The 22,642-nt window shown below is 37.6% G+C and overlaps 2 protein-coding genes and 1 pseudogene across 2 annotated transcripts; 2 read left to right on the top strand and 1 right to left on the bottom strand.

Moving 5' to 3' along the window:
* Window positions 1-9,289: 9,289 nt before the first annotated feature.
* Window positions 9,290-10,811, top strand: LOC116107284 (protein DMR6-LIKE OXYGENASE 2-like). The gene is made up of 3 exons (XM_031393572.1): window positions 9,290-9,860; window positions 9,951-10,278; window positions 10,359-10,811. Exons 1-3 carry the CDS (start codon window positions 9,421-9,423, stop codon window positions 10,611-10,613), a joined length of 1,023 nt encoding a protein of 340 aa, XP_031249432.1. The 5' UTR covers window positions 9,290-9,420; the 3' UTR covers window positions 10,614-10,811.
* Window positions 10,812-11,374: 563 nt separating this feature from the next.
* Window positions 11,375-12,927, bottom strand: LOC116107283 (protein DMR6-LIKE OXYGENASE 1-like). The gene is made up of 3 exons (XM_031393571.1): window positions 12,443-12,927; window positions 12,037-12,364; window positions 11,375-11,953 (listed from the first exon to the last, which is right to left on the bottom strand). Exons 1-3 carry the CDS (start codon window positions 12,904-12,906, stop codon window positions 11,693-11,695), a joined length of 1,053 nt encoding a protein of 350 aa, XP_031249431.1. The 5' UTR covers window positions 12,907-12,927; the 3' UTR covers window positions 11,375-11,692.
* Window positions 12,928-14,031: 1,104 nt separating this feature from the next.
* Window positions 14,032-16,126, top strand: LOC116107282 (annotated as a pseudogene).
* Window positions 16,127-22,642: the final 6,516 nt, after the last annotated feature.

Raw genomic sequence — 22,642 nt, 5'->3', positions numbered from 1 at the left:
GGTCGACTGTTTTGAACTTTTCCAACTAACTGCTCCTCCATTACATGTAAAGATGAATCCGGATGTAGACTTTCTATCATCCACATCTGATTGAAAATCAGAATCTGAGTATCCCTGGATTTTCAATTCTGAACCTCCATAACTCAGTATTAAATCTTTAGTCCTTCTCAGTACTTAAAGATTGTTTTAACTGCTGACCAATGTTCTCTCCTGGATTTGATTGATATCTGCTCGCAATACTTAAGCATAAGCTATTAGGCCTTGTACATAGCATTGCGTACATAAGACTACCCCGCTGAAGCGTAAGGTATATTACGCATCTGCTGTCGCTCTTGATCATCTTAGGACTCATATCCTTAAAAGATGTAGTCCATGACCCCAAGGCAAAAAACCTCTTTGGAGTCTTGCATGTGAACTTTTTCAACATTTTCTCTATATACATGCTCTGAGATAACCCGATCAATCCTTTCGCTCTATTTCTATAGATCGAATTCCTAAGATATATTTGCTTCTCCCAAATCTTTCATTGAGAAAGCTTTTGACAAACCACATCTTAACTTCGTCATCATGCCAATATCATTTCCCATTAATAATATGTCATCTACATATAATATGAGGAAAATCATGACATGATCTTTTACCCACTTGTATACACACGGTTCATCCGGATTCTTTATGAAACCAAAAGTTTTGATTGTTTCATCAAATGGATATTCCAGCTTCTGGAAGCTTGCTTCAATCCATAAATAGATCTATGCAATTTGCACACTTCATGTCTCTCAGCATTGGTACAACACTTCAGGTTGTTGCATATATATGTTTCCTCAATAAATCCATTGAGGAACGCGGTCTTGAATCCATTTGCCGATTTCATAATCATAGTGTGCTGCTATGGCTAGTAAAATTCTGATGATTTAAGCATTGCAACTGGTGAGAAAGTTTCCTCTAATCCAACCCTTGTTTCTGGTATAACCTTTCGCTACCAGTCTAGCCTTATAGGTCTCTACCTTTCCATCTACGCCAACCTTTCTCTTAAGACCCATTTACAACCAATAGGAACTATTCCTTCTGGAGGATCAACAAGGTCCAAACTTGATTAGTGTACATGGATTCTATTCAGAATTCATCGCTTCTAGCCATCTTCCAGAATCGATATCTAATATCGCCTCTTCATAGTATTTAGGATCATCTCCATGATCAACTTCTCCCACTGAAAAGATTCAAAAATCTTTTCATGTGAAAGCCATATCTCTCTGAGGTCGAGATATCTAGACGATTTACGGGCTGGAACCATTGTGTCATGTGTTGAAGGTTCTTGATCTGTTTCACCTATCTGAGTATGATCGATTTGAGACTCTTCAGAATATTCTTTGAGTTCAACTTTTCTTCCTGCACCTCCTTCTTCTAAGAATTCTTTCTCAAGGAAATGTGCATTTCTACTGATTGAAATTCTTTGATAAGTAGGAAGTAAAAATATATCCTAAACTTTCTTTAGGATATCCTATAAATCGACCTTTTTCAGATCTACATCCACTTGTCTGTTTTAATAATCTTAACAAGCTGGACAACCCCAGACCTTTAAATAGTTAAGACTAGGTGGTTGCCATACCACACTTCATTGTGTTTTCTGGACTGATTAGATGGTGCTCTATTTAAAATGCATGCTATTTGTAAGGCACCCCCACAAGTAAATCGGTAAGTCCTAAAAGTCTCATCGATCGCACCATATCCAATAAAGTACGATTTCTCCTTTCAGTACACCATGTGTTGTGGTGTAAAAGGAGGAGTTAATTGTGATTAATCCCATTTTCTTTTAGAATCTCGAATTCGTACTCAAGTATTCACCTCCACGATCTGATCGTAGAATTTTAATACTCTTTCCAGTTTGTTTCTCTACTTCATTCTTGAATTCTTTCCCTTTTCAAAAGATTCTGATTTGTATTTCATTAAATACAAATACCCGTACCTTGAATAATCATCAGTAAAGGTAATGAAGTAGTGAAAACCTCCTCTGGCCATTCATTAAATGATCCACTAACATCTGTATGTATTAATTCTAATAATTCTTTGGCCCTTTCCCCTTTACTTTTAGGTGATGTTGGTCATTTTTCCTTGAAGACAAGATTCACAGGTCGGATAAGGTTCTGAACCCAATGAACTTAAAAGTCCACTTCTCCTAACTGGTTTATTCTTCTGTCTCCTATATGACCTAATCTATGATGCCAAGTAATTTAGGATAATTCATTTCGAGTTCGTTTATTAGTAATGGAATTCTTATGCTATGCCCATTTAATTCTATACACTACAAACCATTTGTATTGATAGCTTTGCCAACAAGTTTATTTCCAAAATAAACTAAACATTCATTTCTTTTGAACTGTAATCTGTAACCATATTTACATAATATAGAAACAGAAATTAATTTCTAGTGGCTTTAGCAAATACAGGACATTGTACAAATCCAAAATGTGTCCTGATGAAGCCTTAAACTGCATGTTCCATGCTTCGGCAGCAACATTTGTTCCATTTGCCATTCTTAACATGACTTGATCTTTTGCTAGAGCAGAACTATTCTGCAGATCCTGCAAACAAACACAAATGTGTGAAGTAGCAGCTGAATCTAATATCCAGGTTGAATTATTTGAACTAACATTTATTCAAATTCAATGACATAGCATTGGGACATACCTCCCAGTCTTCACAATGCGAAGAGCTTTAGCCTTCTTAAGACTTTCTAGATAAGAGGACAATTCCTCTTCCAGTGCCCACTTTCTTTACACCAAAAGCATGGCCCTTTTCATTAAATTTATTGGCTTAGGAGAGCAGCCTTGTTCTTAAATCCTTTCCCTTGGGTTTTGTTCCCATTTCTTTTGGGATTTCATTGGCTTTTCTTCTTTGTCTTACTGGAAGAAGCCATACTTACAATCTCCTGCCTTTTGCCTTTCTTTCCTGATCATAAAACTGTTGAATCTCATTCAACAAATCAGGAAGTTTCCTCTCAATCCTATTGAGATGATATTATTGATGAAGGGTGTAAAACTTGGAGGTAGAGATTGGAAACCAAATCCTCCTGAGGGTATCCGGCATTTCAATTCTCATGGCATGTAATTGCCCCAGATGTTAATCATTTTCATGACATGTTCTTCTGGTGACACGCCTTCTTTCAACTTCATTCCAAATAAAGTTGAACTTAATTCATATTGCCTTATCCTCGAATTCTCACGATACAACTCTTGTAACGCGAGGTAAATTTCATTAGCATTTTTCATCTTTTCACACTTTCTCTGAAGCTCGTCACTCATCGATGCCAACATATAGAGCGAGCTTTAAGTTCATCTTCCTTCCATTTTTTATATTCATTATGCTCATCAGAAGGAGCATCAGAAGGAGAGGTTCAGGCAGGGGTGTTTCTAAAACATAGGCTACGTTTTCTGAATTCAATATTATTTTAGTTTCCTCAACCAATCTTTGAAATTACTACGGCCAACTAACTTGTTCTTATCATCCAGGATTTTCAACAGTAGATTATTCATCTTTCACTATTTTATATCTTATGAGAGATGCTGCAAGAAAATTAAAAACAAATTATGAGTGTTTTGTTATATATATCTTTTATTAAGCTAATCTAATTAGCTCCCACTATTTATCAATCCTATACTTCCCCGGATAAAGATTCGGAAATTTTGCTGGATTAAATTTTCTAATGGGGAATCAAATTCTTATCAATTTCATAAACCTCACATAGAAATCTGGTCTATTAAATTCAATAGTAGGAAACTATTTCCTTTTATATCACCATATAAGCTATGATTCATTTTCTTGCCTCTAGTTTCAGATACCTCCATAATAGAAATCTTGGTACCCTACACTAGTTAAATCCGACCCTTATGCTTTCTAAAATAGAATTCCTATTATACCCTCACATAATAGAAATCTTGGGTACAATGTGAATTTTTATCCAAGAACTAAGACAATCAATTCTAAGTCATAAATTAGCATCCCTCACATAATAAAATCTTGGGATCTCTAAGTTTAGGCAAAGAATTAATTGACTCATATGGAAGGCATAGACTTAATATTTTAATTAGGGAAGATTTAAAGTTTAGGTTTTAATTTTAGGTTAATGTTTTATATCTACCCTATACATATCCATAATATGTATCAACTAAATATAAAACAAAACCTCCAAACTACAAACCTAAAAGTAAATGTCATGCCATAAAATTAAGTTTCAACACTTCATATAATATTAAAACTTAACTATATACAATGGCATAATTATATGCATAAACATACAGACATATTGCATGCTTCAATATAGCATTACATGTTATGAAACATGACAAAATGCATTATGTTGATATAACACACATGTTATCTCATATATTTTATTTCAACATTGCCCATCATAAAGCAATTAAAAACAATTTATTAAACTTTAGGGTATAATGTAACATTTACATAAATAAGCAATTATTCAACCCTTATCTTATAAGACACGGCATTGAATCTATCAACACATAAGCTAACAATTAAACATGCTTATCTTATAAGACACATGTCATATTAATATACATTAATCTAATTAATCTTATCAAACACATAATTAACAATTAATTGTGTTCACACTACTTTTCCATATTTTTGGCACAAAGACAATTTTACCCTTAACTCTTTAAACAAATTATCTTAATACCCTTTATGTCCATTAATCACTATTTAACAAACACATATAACATAACAAATATGCCAATCAAGATCAAACAACCTTTTTGCACCTTACTAAAAATATGCAACTATTTCTCATATGAACAAAAACATCTCCATGTATCCATGAACATTTTAATCACTATTAAAACATTCATTTGAATTGTCTAAACAAGTATGCTCATTAATCAACAATTAATTAACAAACTTGTCATGGCCAAAATGTCACATAATCAAAATCATGTGAACAACATCAATTTTCATCAAAATTGACATAGTAGCATCCATACAATGTCCTAACCTCAAGATCTTATTCTTCAAGCCATAAATATTGAACAAGCAACATTTTAACCCAAAACTCATTTGGCCAACTTCAATCAAACACTAAAATTTGCATTAATATTGATTTTTGTGCCATAACCTTCATGTTCTCAAACAAAAGTCTAAGAATTAATTGAAATAAAAAAAAATTTCAAACACTAAGTCATGGCCGAATTTTGCTAGTCCACTAAAATGATTAAAAACATTTTTATGGCATATTAAGCATACATATGCATGATCTACAATTCTTACAAAGCAAGTTATCACAAAACTTCACAAATCAAATTTTGAAAAATTACAACTCACTTCATCATATGAACATGAATTTTTGGCCAAGTTTAGACAATAAGGATCATCCTGGCTCTGATACCATTTGAAAGATGGATCATGAAGAATCAAGCATATCATGCTATAAACAGTAGTCATAGTTTAAAAAAAAATTCAATCAAATTAAATAAGTAAGGTAGAACATGTTACCTTAAGTCCTTGCAACCTTGGAGACTCTTATTTCAAAAGAAATTACAAAAGAGTATCCACACCAAGGGAGAAGAGATTTGACCAAGAGGGAGATTTAGGTTCTAAGAGATTTTTTTTTTTTACCCAAAAATTGATATACATTTTCTTTATATAGAATCCTTGTAAACATTCAATAATTGTTTTGGACTTCCTTACACATTCCATAATTGTTATGAAGTTGTTAAACTTCTTTAATGATAACATTGGATTAACATTTAATCACAATTAACAATTTAACTCTTAAATTGTTTACATAACATTTAACCCTTAATTTGTTTGCAATTACACCCCTTGTAAATCCAATTTAATATAAAGAAAATGATTAATATAATACTTTATTACCTTTGGTAGGTGCTAGCCAACCTTGGTAATCAACTCTCTTTGGCTATTTCTTCATTCTCCTTAGTTTTTTAGTGTGACCCTCTAGGTTTACTGTGGCCTAGCCGTGGCCCATATCACAGACTATTTCGATTTGTTTTGTCATAACTCTTTATGAACAAAACTCCCACTGATTATGGTAGGCATCTAGCAATGCTCCATCCCCCTAAGTCACAATGAAGATATACTCCACGAACCTTTTACAATCATACATGTTGTATATCAAATCCTTCCGTTTTCTAATCCTAATTAAGAATGGATTCATGGATGTCAAAATCCTTATCTTAATTTTAATTCAATACTATGGAACGTGTCACCATGAAACAACCTTTCATGAAACATTTTATATACCCCGGCCGGAGATTTCCCTTTTCCAATGTATCTTGACATTTGTCTAGGACTTGATATCAATCTATACCAAGTCAACGGATCCCATCTTGACTATCACTTGTCCTCACACATAAACAACACATGGCCAAATCGGCTTATTAACACATGGCATGATTAGCCTCATGTTATACATCATATGAACCATATGCGTTTATGCAGAATCCAACCGTGATATCTCAGGTCTAGATTAAAAATACCCTAGTATATCTTATGAAAAATCATTGACTACATTTTAATGTCCATGTGATTATCATAAATGGCCATATTCAATAAACAGTTCACTAACCTATCCATGCTAATGCCCTAGGTATAACTTTTATAATCACCACACCAATACCATCACATGATATTCTACGGAGCATTCACATCCTACTATGTATATTATTGCCCAATTAATATTACCTATGTAGGGAATACTTTGATGATTTTGATCTTCTAAAGATTTGTATCATCCGGACATTTCACATGTAATACATATATATAAATGAAGCAATAAACCACATGTGAAATAAGAACACTTTCTTTTATTGATAAGATAAAATGTATATACAAACTATATACATTCACATATATATACAAAACATAATGCCTTGGAACCGATGACACATTGGTTCCTAGGGCATACACTAACAGCCACTGCATGGGATATCATTTTGTCGTGCTGATAAGTGGCTTGGGTGGTAAGTCGTTGCTCCTCACGAAGTAACTCCCCAAAACGATATCCAAAGATGGCACAAGATTGCGATTCATCAAATTAGAGCGAGTGGCTTCAAATTCAGTTGTAACTTCATTAAAAATTGATCTCGCTTGCTTTGCGCATGACTTTCCTGACATCTAGAGATAATCTTCTGGTACCTTGGCATAATAATGTCAGTAAATTCTCCCCAGAATTATTAAATCCAGAAAAATAATCCTAATGGAGAGATCACCCTGAGTATAACTAGCAATCTCGTACTCTAATTGAGACGTCGAGCATATTGTCTTGATTATGACTCTTTTTAAGTATTCCCACGTAGATTTTGCAGTCTTATATGACCTTAGATTAAGAACAATAATAGGATCCACTGATCCTAAAATCCATGTCATCACCCGAGCATCTTTGGTTTGCCACTGAGCTAGTTTAGAAACATCTTAGGAGCCTTATCACTCCTATCCATTGACCCCCATAACTCTTTCCCCATAACAAATAAACGAAATTGAAATTCCCAGGCAGAATAGTTCTTACCCATGAATTTCACTGCAATAAAATCAGAAGACATGATAGCCGAATTAAACACTAACAAAAAATAGCCAATAACCAGCCCAAGAATAATCCCAAACAGTATCAACCAAACAATTTCAGAAAAACAAACTAGAACGATACCTGGCCAAAAACTTCAACAATCGATACCCAAAAATATTGAATCCCCAAACCACCCCAGAAGAGATCGACCACCACCAAGGAACCACCACAAACTGCCGACAAACGCAACACACCACCAGAAACTGTCGACAACCTCAAAACCAAAGATGTGCCACCAAGAAAGCACACCCAGAATGCGTCGAAAAACTCCAAGAAGCACTCAGACAGTGACAAAAATACCAAGAAGTCCCAAAAACAACGCCAATAGCACCCAAGAGGAAGCCCAACATGACCAAGAACACCGAGAAGAAAAAAAAACAGAAAACCCATACAAGAAAGGTTTGTAACTTAGGAGCCTAGCTCTGATACCATGTCAATTGGATTCAATGTCCTCTTAGTGAGGATTTCTTCTCATTATATAGGCACAAATGTGCAATATACAAGGCTAAAATCAAGCCTGAATTACAGCCGAAAATCTGCCTAAATTACAGCCGAAAATCTGCCTAAATTACAGCCATGAAATCTGTTTATACCAAAACTATACATATTCTGACTAAATAAGGAAGTGTATATATGTACAACTGGTGAAAACCATTAAGGAAAGCGTATCATGGTGACAATTGGTAATTCTGATTCATTTAGAAAGATGATATCCAAGTTCGAGTCAAGAGGAACCTGCTCTCAGCCTCACAATGTGAGGTGAGTAAGAAATAAATTCAAGACTCACCTAATGGGGTGGTTAGAATAATATGTGATCATTGTAACTCTCGGAACCCATTAGAAGACTATTTAAGGTGGGTAGATCAATTCTCTGTATCTATAGAAGACAGTCAAAACTGCTTCTTTGATTGTTGTCCAGATAGGTGTTTTTTATCTCTTACTTCACTGTAATGGACATTTAAGTATTGCTTAGATCAACACAATTAGCCTATTATGGAATAGCTTTTGTCTGAAATTGAGGTGAAGCTCAACGTGTCTTTAAGTATGAGTAATGCTATGCTTACTTACCATCTTACTAACCATCTTATTATCCTTTGAAAATATAACGCATAGTAAAGGTACTATGTGTAATTTTAACAAAGGTAGTAAATCGATTAGTAAAACTCGTGAGTAAGCATAGTATTTCTGCTTTAAGTATATGAGTTTAATATAGCTTAACCTTTCAGCGCAAGTACGATGGTTGTCCTGGGCCCGACCTGTAACTGGGGACGTGGCTCTAAAACTATGCCCTGGCCCGTGCCCATGCCCGCAAACAGCAGGTAATGCTCTGCTTTTATGGATTAGGCCGGTGCAATTGTCATCTCTAACAATTAACCTAGTATGGAATTGCTTTTGTCTGAATTTGGGGTGAAGTTCAATGTGTCTTTTAAGTATATGAGTTTAATGTAGCTTAACCTTTCAGTGCAAGTGCTTTCCCAGGCTGTCTCTTTCCCTCACCTTCCATTAAAGTCTACATCAAACTAATAATATGGCATAATGCTCAATGGGCCCTTGGAGAAGAGTGTCAACGTGTCATCTCTTTATTCTCTGTCCCACAAATTTGTCCAGACTCTCACAAGAAATAGAAATGGCAGCATCATCAACACCTGCTGGCATTGAAAAATCAAGATTTCTTACGGAAATTTCCAAACTAACCCACCTAACTGTCAATTTTTAATCACCTTAAATGGTCCCGGTTCAATGTATTTTAAGTTGATACAAAGATCATCAAACACAGCCAATAGTTTCTTTTACCATCCATCACAGTGTCTACAGATTCTCCAACCATGGCTGAAGTTGATCCAGCCTTCATTCAACCAACCGAATTCCGACCAAAAGTCAAAGTCATTGAAGCCGATGAAATCCCGGTAATTGACCTGTCCGGTAACACCAATGATATTGTCTTGGAGATTGGCCAAGCGTGCAAGAAGTGGGGATTTTTTCAAGTCATCAATCATGGAGTGCCTTCGGAATTGCGCAAAAGAATGGAAAGGGTGGGCAAAGAATTCTTTGATCAACCAATGGAGGACAAGAAGCTGGTGAAGAGAGATGAAGTGAATCCTATGGGATACTATGATAGTGAACATACCAAAAATGTTAGGGACTGGAAGGAGGTGTTTGATTTATTGGTGAAAGATCCTTCCTTTGTGCCGGCTTCTCATGAGCCTGATGATGAAGAACTAAGGAAGTTGACAAACCAATGGCCGGAGTACCCTTCTGAATTTAGGTAAAACAACTCATCTTTCAAAGTACAAAACTGTTTTCTTGTTGCAAGAAATGAATTAAGAAATCTATTTTGCTTTCATTGTATTGGCAGGGACACATGCAAGGAATATGCAGGAGAGGTTGAAAAACTGGCTTACAAATTGTTGGAATTTATCTCCCTCAGCTTAGGCTTGCCTGCAAATTGTATGCATGGCTATTTTAAAGATCAAATCAGCTTTATGCGGCTTAATTACTATCCTCCTTGCCCTTCGCCTGATCTAGCTCTAGGTGTTGGTCCACACAAGGATGGAGGTGCATTAACTGTTCTTTCTCAGGATGATGTTGGTGGGCTTCAAATTAAGAGGAAATCAGATGGAGAGTGGATTCCTGTCAGACCAATCCCAGATGCCTTTATTATTAATCTTGGTGATGCTACTCAGGTACTTTTCATTAATTTTTCGAAGTTTTCATTTAAAGTCTAGTTGTTAAGGCTACATTGTGAGTGGTGATCTTTTTGCAGGTTTGGAGCAATGATATATATGAAAGTCCAGAGCACAGGGTGGTGGTGAACTCTACAAAGGGAAGGATATCTATTCCTTTCTTCTTCTTCCCTGCCCATTATGTTATGTTGAAGCCTTTTGAGGAGCTTGTAAATGAGCAAAATCCTGCCAGATACAGAGAATTCAACTGGGGCAAGTTTTTTGCTACTAGAAATCGCAGTGATTACAAGAAGCGAGATGTGGAAAACATTCAGATTCGCCATTTCCGGATTTAGGAGTAATCATGGCCAAGTGAGTTTGGCTAAATTTACTATCATAACTTGTATTAGCTTCATGTATATAATGCTTGCATATTGTTAATAAAATATATGCTTCTTAATCTGAGTAAGAGTTAAGAAGAATGTGATGAGTGGAGGCCTCATCTCCGTCATCTTTAGTCTTTACCTAGTAACATTGACACTGTTTAAAAACTTCTCACTTTTCACTGTCTTTCTTTCTTTAATTTCTGGTAAGAAAATTGACTCCCAGGATATGTAGAGGCAGAGATGCCACGAAGTTACTAAGGACAGAAATTGATAAAAAGTTGGATCATATTTTCCATGGATTGAACTTGAATTAGCCAAAAACCGCTAGCCTTTCGCGGCAACATTTCAAGAGAAGATGCCGGAGTTAGGCCTAACTCCTCACCCAACAAGGGTTTATTGAATGGGAGGATTACCCCCGTTGGTCAAACTCAATTCATCTGGCTGACTTTGATACCACTTGTTGGAGTTGGGTCCAACTCCTCACCTAACAAAGCCTTATTGAATGAGAGGATTATCCCCTCTTATAAACCAGATGACTTGAGCGTGCTTAGTCGATGTGTGATCTCCAACAGAAGATTTTATTTTTGTTACAAGCTTGCATCTAAACCAGTTACCATGTTAGGACTGCACAAAGTGCTAGCTAGGAAGAAGCTATGCTAGCAAGAAGGTTATCAGGACAACCCTAGCGAGAAGAAAGATCATCAAAGCAAAACTTGGTTCAAATACTTTCAATCTTTTTCCTTATATTTTTCTTGTTTATATCAACAGCCACACATAATGTAAAATCTTCATCTATAATAAATTTCTGAGACTAGAAAGAAATAGTCCATCTGGCACCTAAGGGCATACAAATCCAAGATTAAACAGGATAAATGGTCTGTACTCAGAGTAGGACAAGAAATATCCTTTATTTTGTTACACATGTAACATTACTACAATACTTGTATGCTCTTCTCCTCATGTATATCTACGCATGGCATCTGAAGGCCACAAATTATTTTTATTTTGCCAAGGATAGAGCTGCTTTTTAAGTTCTTTGACCATTCTGGTCACTCTGGAACTCTGAAGTGATGAACTTGGATGTTTTCCACATCAAGCTTCTTGAAATTACTTTGCATTCTGGTAGCTATAAACTTTCCCCAGTTGTATGCCCGATACTTGGCTGGATTTTTCTCGTTTATCAGCTCATCCAGGGGCTTTACCATGGTGTAATGCGCTGGATTGAAGAAGAATGCAATAGAAAACCTTTCCTTCTCTGTGTTAACTACTACTCTATGCTCCACACTCTCATAAATCTCATTGCTCCAAGCCTGCATGTTCAAACCTTTCCATTAATCACCAAATTCTGTATAATACTGATTCTTAATGCTGAACTTGTAAAAACCTTTTGTACCTGGAGAATGTCACCAACATTTATGATATAAGCATCCGGGGTGGGCTTCACACGAGTCCATTCTCCATCAGACTTGCGTTTCACTTCAAGTCCTCCAACATCATCCTGAGCCAGGATGGTCAGGGCACCAGAGTCCTTGTGTCGTCCAACTCCCAGAGCCAAATGAGGAACCGGGCAAGGAGGATAATGATTGAGTCTGATGACACCGGTTTGGTCTCTGTAAAAGTTACAGAAACTGTTTGCTGGCAAGCCGAGGCTCAGGGCAATAAGTTCCATCAATTTGTAAGCTAGTTTCTCTAAGTCTTTTGCATATTCTTCACAGGCCTCTCTGGTTCAGAATGTTCATCAAATATAACTAAAGAAAACAACATATACAAAATCTTTGTAGAGTTTGAAAAATAATTACCTAAATTCTGGAGGGTACTCAGGCAACCGATTAAACCACTCCACGACTTCCTTGTCATCAGGCTCAGAGGAAGCTGAGACTAACGTTGGATTCTGCACGCCGTAATCAAACAATTCTTTCCAGTCTCTAACGTTCTTGGTGTGTTCAGTATCATAGTAGCCCAAGGCGTTTGCTTCATCTCTCCTAACCTTCCTCTTCTCCTCCAACGGTTGAGCGAAAAACTTTCTTGATGCATTCTCAATCTTGTGGCGTTTCTCCAGGGGCACTCCATGGTTGATCACCTGGAAGAAACCCCAGTTCTTGCATGCATTGCGTATCTCCAAAACAAGGCCATCAATGTTGTGGTTATCAGGAGAGTTCAAAACTGATAGGTCAATTAAGGGTATGCCTTGGGCTTCAGGAACTGAAAGGTTAGGTCTGTGTTCCAGGGCTTGGATGAAAGATTGATCAACTTCTCCCGGCATGGTTTATAACTTTTATCTCCTGATAAATGAAATGACATTGATTGGAGATTTTGTGTATGGTGTCTTTTATAATGTAGAAGAGTTGGGCATGTAGGCTTTGAATGTGGACAAGTTTTAGAGTAATATTAGGAGGTAAATGTGGTACTGTTGGTGATGAAGTGTGTAGCAAAATTTGTTTTAGATAATTGTGACGCCAGTGCTTGCACTTGCATGGTTTGAAGTATTTTTTGTCAAATTTCGGATTCAACAAGGTATGTATTGTCAGTTCGGACTCAACAATCTCAATCTGTTTGTGCTGATGAAGGGGACGATGAGCCTGAATTTGGAAGTTATTTCCGGGACTTGCAGGTGTTAGACCGGGCTAGTGTTGACATTTTCTTGCATGGATTACTTGCCCCTGATTTCGGGATAAATCTGGGGTTGGAAATTGAGACTTACACGTATCTCAACTAATTTTTTACGGCCCTGAAGTGAATAATCGGGTAAATCCCCTCAGTGGTAACCTTTATTAGTGTCTAGAGGGACAGCTTACATATATCTCAACTAATCTCCTAAAGCTCTGAAATAAACGATCGAATAAATCCCTTCAATGATCATTATTATTAGTGTCTAGGAGGACTCGAACTCAAGAATTTATATTGTATATTTTTGTTTTTTTACCATCAGATCAGCCAGTAATGGTTCTATCTATACAAATGTTTCTAAATCATTCCCTCATCCTGTCCAATGAATTATTAAGATTCGTTTTCAATAGAATCTTGTGCATTAATTCCAGATTACCTTATTTGATAATTGTATTCTTAATTAATTTAAGGACACTGCTTTGGATAAAGACCAATTACTGCTGACCACCCAAGAGTGGTTGACGATGATATCTTAATCTTAGTAAATTTTTTTTGTCAAAATTAAACAGCTGATTATTCTTTATTTAATACTGCAATCATGCAAGCGCATACGTCACTTAATCACTTGATCTTCAATGGTGAACAGAAGCCCGGCCACCTGTTATGTAAAGACAAGTTTCTCTGTGATCAAGGTAAACGATAAGAGTAATCCTCCTTAATTTTCAAGATAAAATTTGGCCACTACCTACCACCTGCCCCAATAAGGTGTCCAGGTTCATTCCCGGTCTCTCTGACCAGAAATAAATAACGATCATTTATCACTATCAGAAGTCACAAGCCATCCGTTGCAGTCCGTGAACAAGCCACAAATCAATCACCATGGGAGAAGTTGATCCAGCTTTCATTCAAGCCCCTGAACACAGGCCTAAACTCTCAGTTATTGAAGCTCAAGGCATACCCTTGATTGATCTCTCAGTGTTGAACTCTTCTGACGACACCATTAATGACGATGCTCTTGTTGCGGAGATAGGCGATGCATGCAAGAAGTGGGGTTTCTTCCAGGTGATCAACCATGGAGTGCCCCTGGAAAAGCGCCAGAGAATAGAGGAAGCAGCCAGGAAATTTTTCGCCCAGCCCCTGGAGGAGAAGAGGAAAGTTCGGAGAGATGAGAAGCAGGTGATGGGGTACTATGATTCTGAGCTTACTAAGAATGTAAGAGATTGGAAAGAAGTGTTTGATTTAACTGTACAGGATCCAACCTTCATCCCAGCTTCGCCTGACCCTGATGATGAAGAAATAGATGAGTGGCATAATCAGTGGCCTGAGTATCCTCCCGAATTAAGGTAGTATTTATTTGCAAGTTTGTGAATTTTCTTTTTTGTTAGAAGTTGAATTTGTTTGGTATCTTCAATTTGCTTGGTTATGGTTGACATGATCACCTCCTTTCAGTTAGTTTTTAAAAGTGAGTTTAAAAAAAATCCATTTATCATTGTATAAGAGTCACGAATTTGCAGGGGGTAATGAGTTTGGATCTTGGCCTTACTCTTTGCGCCTTAGGCGAGTATTAAAAAGAGCGAACGACTTTTTTCCACAAAAGAAAGTATCAAGATACCAATTTTTTACTCAAAATTTATATTCTTTTAATACTTAAAATACATTTTACATTCTCAATTGATGTTCGGTGAGCTACCAGGAGATAGTGTGAGAGGGGTTCCGCAGAGTAGAGGCCGATGGATCGAATGGTAATGACTGATTGAATATTCATTGTCTGAAATCAACCGAAAATCAGCTAAGAATAGAGAAATTAGGTTTTGGGAGTAAGAGGAGTTTTATAAGGAGGAGATCGGAGTTCAAATGGTGGTGACGGAGATAACTTTTGCTACCACAATCGGTCATAATTGGCTTTGGGTAGTAATAGAATATAAACTTTGGGTGAAAAAGTGTTATTTTAAAACTTTTTAGGTGGAAAAGTGTCCTTAAGGCAAACCTGGGTGGGAAAAAGTCTTATGTATTAGTCACTTCATTTATGTGATCTAATAATGTTGTTTCGCCAGGAAGGCATTTGAAGAATATGTTAAAGAGACTGAGAAGCTAGCTTTCAAGCTGATGACTTTGATTGCTTTGAGTCTGGGGTTGCCTGGAAATAGATTCCAGGGCTTCTTCAAAGATCAAACCAGCCGCATTAGACTCAATCACTACCCGCCTTGCCCCGCCCCTCATCTAGCTCTTGGCGTTGGTCGACACAAGGACAGCGGGGCCTTAATAATCCTCGCTCAAGATGATGTTGGAGGACTTGAAGTGAAGAGAAAATCCGACGGCGAGTGGATTCGTGTCAAGCCCACCCCGGATGCTTATATCATAAACGTTGGTGATATAATTCAGGTTAAAACTACTTCTAATCAACTCAAACATAGATTAAATGTAAATACGCTTTGTTGAATTATGTAATCTGACAATGTGCTTGTGCAGGTGTGGAGCAATGAAGCTTATGAGAGCGTGGAGCACAGGGTAATGGTGAACTCAGAGAGGGAAAGATTTTCGATTCAATGTCTTAAACCCTGCACATTACACCAACGTGAAGCCCTTGGATGAGCTGATAAATGAGTTGAATCCTGCCAAATATAGAGCATACAATTGGGGAAAGTTTTTTGCAACTAGAAAGCTGAGTAATTTCAAAAAGCTCAACGTTGAGAACATTCAAATCGCTCATTTCAAGATACAGGTGATCAAACAAGCTAGAGGGAGGTCTCACTATCAATTAGGTTGATTTCTGTGCATGATTCCCAGCTGTAGATATAGCGAAATGTGCTCCAATAATGTCATATGTGAATGGCAATAATGGATTTGATGGAAATATCTTTCTGGATTTTTCTAATTAAATTATGAATGGCCCATCTACCATTTGAGCTATTCAAGACATTATGGAACAGCTACTCACATTATTTGCAAGAGTTAACTACATTCTGCCCTCCAAGTTTAATGAAAAAACTTTTTTTCTCTCCAATTTTGGGAAGCAAATCCCCCGGCGTTTCTAAGTTTGGTTTTGTCTCTTTTTTTTTTTTTTTTTTTTTTTTTTTTTTTTTTTTTTTTTTTTTTTTTTTTTTTTTGTGGCTAAGTAAGTAAATTGTATTAAAAAAGAAGAATTTACAAAGGCCTACAAAAAAGGGGGCTAACCTACATCAGGACATTCTCACGTAGGGTGCAAAAAAATAAACAAATGTCTAAGCTTAACGCTACAAAATTCTCTTGGGAGCCTATTTAGACCAACATGGGAGATAAAGCCCAAGAGAAAGAATCTAGCTAAGAAATCAACAACAAAACACCACCCTTAGGACAATCCCCTGGTTTTGGCTCCAAAAAACACATACAATGAGATACAAAGAAGACTCAAAGCAAAGAAAACAAAGAGAGTGAAGATACACTGCGGCAACGTCTTCACAATAACAACGGGCAAGTCAATAAGTCTCTCATTGAAAGAACAACATCTCACCCAATCACATGGTCATCAATAACGCCGGGAGTGGAATGAGTGTCTTTGAAGATGGTTCTAGGAAGTCCCCATGTATTAGCCAACTTCCTATTTTTATAGGAAGATTTAATATTGCTAAGGTCCATGGCTTTGTCTCTCACCATACTTTTGACAGTATTGATAATAGTGCGAGAATCCTTGGACTCTCCCCCAAAGATCCCACAATTTCGCTCCCTCCAAATTAGACCTGGCAAAATGGGTTGACACCCGTGGGTATGAGTAAAGGTTTTATAACCCGTCTTCATTCGACCCGTATCCGACCCTACCTGTTTTCAAAACGGTTAGGCCGAGTTCACCCGTGGGTACTCGTATTTAAAAAAAATTAAAAAAAAATTATTTTGAAAAAAAATGTAAATTAAAAATAATTATAGGATTAAATTAATGAATTATAGGGTTTCAAATTTCAATTAATCGAAACTTTCAAAAAGGAAAAAATAAATAAATTGAACTCTCTCATCTCACAACTCAAAGAGCCGCCACACACCACAACTCTCAAAGTATATCGCCATCACACCACGCACCAGACGCATGCCGGAGACAATTGCCGCTCTCTCATTGGTCATCTCTGTCACTCTCTAGTCCTTACACCTGTTGAGAGTAGCGCAAAAACAGTGTAAAGAAAATGGAAACTACAAAAAGCTAAAAATGGAATGACGCATTGTTGTATTTCTTTTCTGCATATTTTTGTATACAGTGCATGCAGATATTTATAGATAAAACAGATAAAAAAATAACAATAGCTGGCAAACATATAATAGATAAAGGAATAATAACAGCTGGCAAATATATAACAAATTGGACTTAACAAACGCAATAGAATGGCCTCATCGTCTTCACGTGACTACTGTGTTTTTATCAGGTGGAACCGAGGCTATTGTAGGTCCAATTGCATCCTCTAATCTGAACATCCCCCCGCAAGATGAAGAGTATATATTCAGTACTCCCATCTTGGACAAGAGTCGCGTGAGTGTTGGAGCATGCAGGGGCTTGGTAAAGAGATCAGCCAACTGCTCAGAAGAAGAAACGTGGGCAGTGGCAACATTCCCAGCCAGGACGTTGTCACGAACAAGATGGCAGTCCAACTCGATGTGCTTGGTGCGCTCGTGGAACACGGGGTTGGCAGCGATATGTATCGCGACTAAGTTGTCACAATATAAGGTGGCTGGATCAAAAATGGTAACACAAAGGTCTTTGAGAAAAAACCGAAGCCATGTGATTTCACACACGACAACCGCTATGGCCTTATATTTCGACTCGGCTGAGGATCATGAAACTGTGTTCTGCTTTTTCGATTTCCAGGCAATAAGAGACTTGCCAATAAACACACAAAAACCAGTTGTTGATCTCCTAGTGTCAAGACAATTTGCCCAGTTTGCATCAGAGTAGGTAGTGAGTTTCAATGAGGAGGTGGTAGGAAAAAATAAACCTTGGCCTGGGGTCCCTTTAAGATACCGAAGAACTTTGAGAAGGGCATTATAATGGGGTACTCGTGGGGTATCCAAGAACTGACTTAGAAGATTGACACTGTAACTGAGGTCAGGCTGTGTATTGGTCAAGTATAGGAGCTCGCCAACCAATTTTCGATACTGAGTAGGATCGTGAAACACCTCACCTTGGTCTTTCTGGAGTTTGATATTCAGTTCCATTGGCAAAGGGGAAGTTCGGGCAGCAAGTAAACCAGTCTCAGAAAGTATATCCAGGGTGTACTTGCGCTGACAAATTTGTATTCCATCCTTTGAGCGAGCTATTTCCATACCAAGAAAATATTTGAGTGAGCCCAGGTTCTTGATTCTGAATTTGGTGGACAAAAATTTCTTGACCTCATCGGTGGAAGTCTGATCTGAACTCATGACAATAATGTCATCTATGTAGACCAATAGAGCTGTGAAAGAAGAAGCCGTGTGTTTGATGAACAAACTATAGTCTGACTTAGACTGCACAAGGCCAAACTCAGCCAGCGAAGATGAAAGTTTTGTGTTCCACTGTCGTGATATCTGTCGAAGACCATAAATGATTTTTTTCAATTTACAGACTTGATTCTCTTTTGAGGAAGCTAGACCAGGAGGAAGTCGCATGTATAATTCTTCATCAAGGTCTCCATATAGAAATGCGTTATTAATGTCCAACTGCTGCAAATCCCATCCTTTTATGGCAGCTACAGCAAGTAAAGTGCGAATGGAAATCATCTTTGTAACAGGAGAAAAAGTGTCGTGAAAATCTGTTCCTTCACGTTGAGTGAAGGCCTTCGCCACCAAGCATGCTTTAGCACGTTCAACAGATCCGTCAGCTTTTAATTTGTAGCAAAAAATCCATTTGCAATCAATCGGTTTCTTGCCAGGAGGTAACTCAACGATGGATCATGTTTCATTAGTCTCTAAAGCAGTGAGTTCCTGCTCCATCGCCTCACACCAGATAGGGTCTTTGAGAGCTTGAATGTGTGACTTGGGTTTGGTATGGATAGAGATGGAAGTGGTAAATGCTCTAAATTTGTAACGAAAAATCCATTTGCAATCAATCGGTTTCTTGCCAGGAGGTAACTCAACGATGGACCAAGTTTCATTAGTCTCTAAAGCAGTGAGTTCCTGCTTCATCGCCTCACATTAGATAGGGTCTTTGAGAGCTTGAAGTATGGATGGAGATGGAAGTGGTAAATACTTTAAATGATAGAGATAAAAACTTGTAAGATATGACAGATGATAAAGGATATGGATTATGCAAACCTGTGCGAGACGGAGATCCAGTGGCTTCCAACTTGGAGTTCGACGTCAATGGAGACAATAATTTGAATGTGTAGTTAAAGATTTAGCTGAGAGCAAATTAAAGGAGAAGGTTGGCACACATAGCACATGCTTGAGAACGATATGATCAGAGAGATGAATATCACCCATATGTGTGGCCAATGTGGTGGTGCCATTTGGAAGTTTGATGGTGTGGGAAACAAAAGACACGTTATGCGTGAAAAAATGGGGGCTACAGATCATGTGATCTGTAGCTCCAGTATCAATTATCCAAGAGGAAAATGATTTTGTGAAAGTTTGTGATGTGTGTGTGAAATGGCAGGAATGAATACCAGAGACGGGTGAAATTTTGGTGGTTGAGGAATTGGAACATGCATGGTTTGTTGCAGAGGTAACTATTGGAGACTGAGAGGATTGGAGCAAGGCGATGAGCTGGTTGTACTGCTTTTGAGTAATAGATAGTCTATTGCCGATTCGTTCATGTTCAAGTGAAGATTGATTAGCGTAGGATTTAGATCTAGAGTTGTTTCTGTGACCTAGAGGAAAGCCATTCAGCTTGTAGCATTTATCTTTGGTATGGCTTGGTATGTTGTAGTGTGTGCATACGAGAAGATTGGGGTTGGCTTTGAAGCATCGTTCCGGTGAATGGCCTGAAATGTTGCAGTGGGAACAGAGTAATCGATCCTTGCGGGAGGAAGAATGACTTTGTTGGTTAGGTCCTTTTGTCGCCATTGCAATCAGAGCAGAAGGGGAGTGAAGTTGGCGTCGTCTTTCTTCCTGTTGGACAAGAGATAGAACACGATTCAGTGCTGGAAGAGGATCATAGAGGAGTATTTGGGTGCGAATAGCATCAAAGGTGTCATGTAATCCCATAATGAATTGCATAACCCTACTTCTGTGATTATATTCCATCAGGGTCTTGACTACGCCACATGAACATGCCGGCATTGGTTCATAAATCTCCAGTTCATCCCAGAAACTTTTCAATCGGTTGTAGTATTGGCTAACCGAATCATCATCCTGTGTAAGTGTCGAGATGGACTTGGTGAGTTGAAAAATTCTTGGAGCATTTTGAATCGAGAATCGCTCGCAAAGATCATTCCAAACATCCTCAGCAGTTTCGGCATGAGCAATGCTTTATCTATGTTCTAAGGCAACCGAATGTTGAATCCAAGCTATCACCATATCATTACATCGTTCCCAAGGTGCATACAAGGGATCTGCAGTTTTTGAGGGTTTAGGGATGGAGCCATCCACAAAACCCATTTTGTTTTTGATATTGAGAGCATGACGCATTGTTCTTGCCCAGACCACATAATTTTTAGTTGTAAGCAAATCTAGAACCAATAGAGAAGACGCGCCTTCACCAGGTTGGACAAAATAGGGGCTGGCAGGATTTTGTGGGTTGGTTTGGGAATTGGAAGGCATTGTGGGATCGTTGGTTTAAGAGCCGAAAGGTGTATCTGTCATAGCTCTGATACCATGTTGAGAGTAGCGCAAAAACAGTGTAAAGAAAATGGAAATTGCAAAAAGCTAAAAATGGAATGACGCATTATTGTATTTCTTTTCTGCATATTTTTGTATATAGTGCATGCAGATATTTATAGATAAAACAGACAAAAGAATAACAATAGCTGACAAACATATAACAGATAAAGGAATAATAACAGCGGGCAAATATATAACAAATTGGACTCAACAAATGCAACAAAATGGCCTCATCGTCTTCACGTGACTGCTGCGTTTTTATCAGGTGGAATCGAGGCTATTGTAAGTCCAATTGCATCCTCTAATCTTAACAACACCAGCTGCCATTGCTCTGATATCTCATCTCTATCACTCGATCTCGACTCACTCCCAACTCCAAGCGCACGACACCCTACAGCCAGCGCGCGACACCCAGCGTTGCCAGCGACGTAGCGACCAACATACAACCATTGCACGACTCAGCATTCAGCAACAACCAACATGTGTGTTTTTTAGTTTTTGTTTTAAAAGGAATGAATATTCTGAAGTTATGAAATGTTGAGATTTTTGTTTGTGGTTTGAAATATTGAGAAGTTGACTTGTTCTGTTGGTTGGGAGAAATGTTGAAATGTTGAGATTGAGAAGTGTTGAAATGTTTTGTTTTCCATTTATGATAGATGTTTATGGTTATGGTATATGGATCATACAATCATTTATGACAGTCGTGCTACATTGCGGATGGATTTGGAGGAATTGATTGATTTGCTTGGCTGGTGGTTTTTTTGGCATTTTTGGTTATTTGTTTTGGTCTGTTGCCACTGGTGTTGTTGGCTTGGGTCTATGGCTTGGTTTGGGGATGGCCACAGATGGAGGTGTTAGAGGGTTTGGCTGGGGCAATGGAGGCTTGGTGTTTTTTGGCTTTGCTTTGGCTTGTGAGTGTTGTGCTACTGGTTAGGGATTAGGTGTTGGTTTTTTTTGTTTATTGTTTTTTGGTTTGGTTTGCTGCTGGTTTATGTGTGTCTTTGCCCCTTTGGTTGATTTTTTTTTATGGGGATTGTATGCTGCTACTAGCTTGGTTGTCTGTTGTGCTGCAAATATGCTAAATTGTGTAGGTCAGCTGCTGATTCTTGTTCTATTGGCTTTGATGTTGTTGATTATGAGGTTGGCCTTGGGGTTTTTCTTCTTTTATTAGCGGGTTGGAGTAGGATTGGCAGCAAAGTGCTCAATAAATATCAAAGCTCACTTAAACCATATAATGCAAAATCTTTGTTATGCACTTGGACTTGGTTATATGAATATGAATGTAAAGGTAACATGTTGACTCAATATTTGATATTTCATATGTTTTATTACTTTCATTTATTAATATTTATAGTTGTTAATTGTAGATGATGATGAGATGGATCATGAGCTTCATGTGCCATTAACATTAACTAATGTGAGGAATGTGGAATCAAGAGACTCCACTCACACTGCCATCGGTCCATTGTGTTCGTGAAATCAACATTCAACATGAGCTGACTAATAATATTTTTAGTTGAAACAAATCCAAGTTAATATTATGTTTTTGTATTTGGAATATTGTGTTTGTATTTCTGTTTATGTGTTAGTGTTTATGACTTTATGTATTTGTTTTCTATATGCTTGTTGGTGAGAAA

This window comes from Pistacia vera, unplaced genomic scaffold, assembly GCF_008641045.1.
Source record: "Pistacia vera cultivar Batoury unplaced genomic scaffold, PisVer_v2 Contig531, whole genome shotgun sequence".
Lineage (NCBI taxonomy): Eukaryota > Viridiplantae > Streptophyta > Magnoliopsida > Sapindales > Anacardiaceae > Pistacia > Pistacia vera.
Note: the sequence above shows the minus strand (reverse complement) of the source record. Positions and strands in the feature narration are given on the sequence as shown.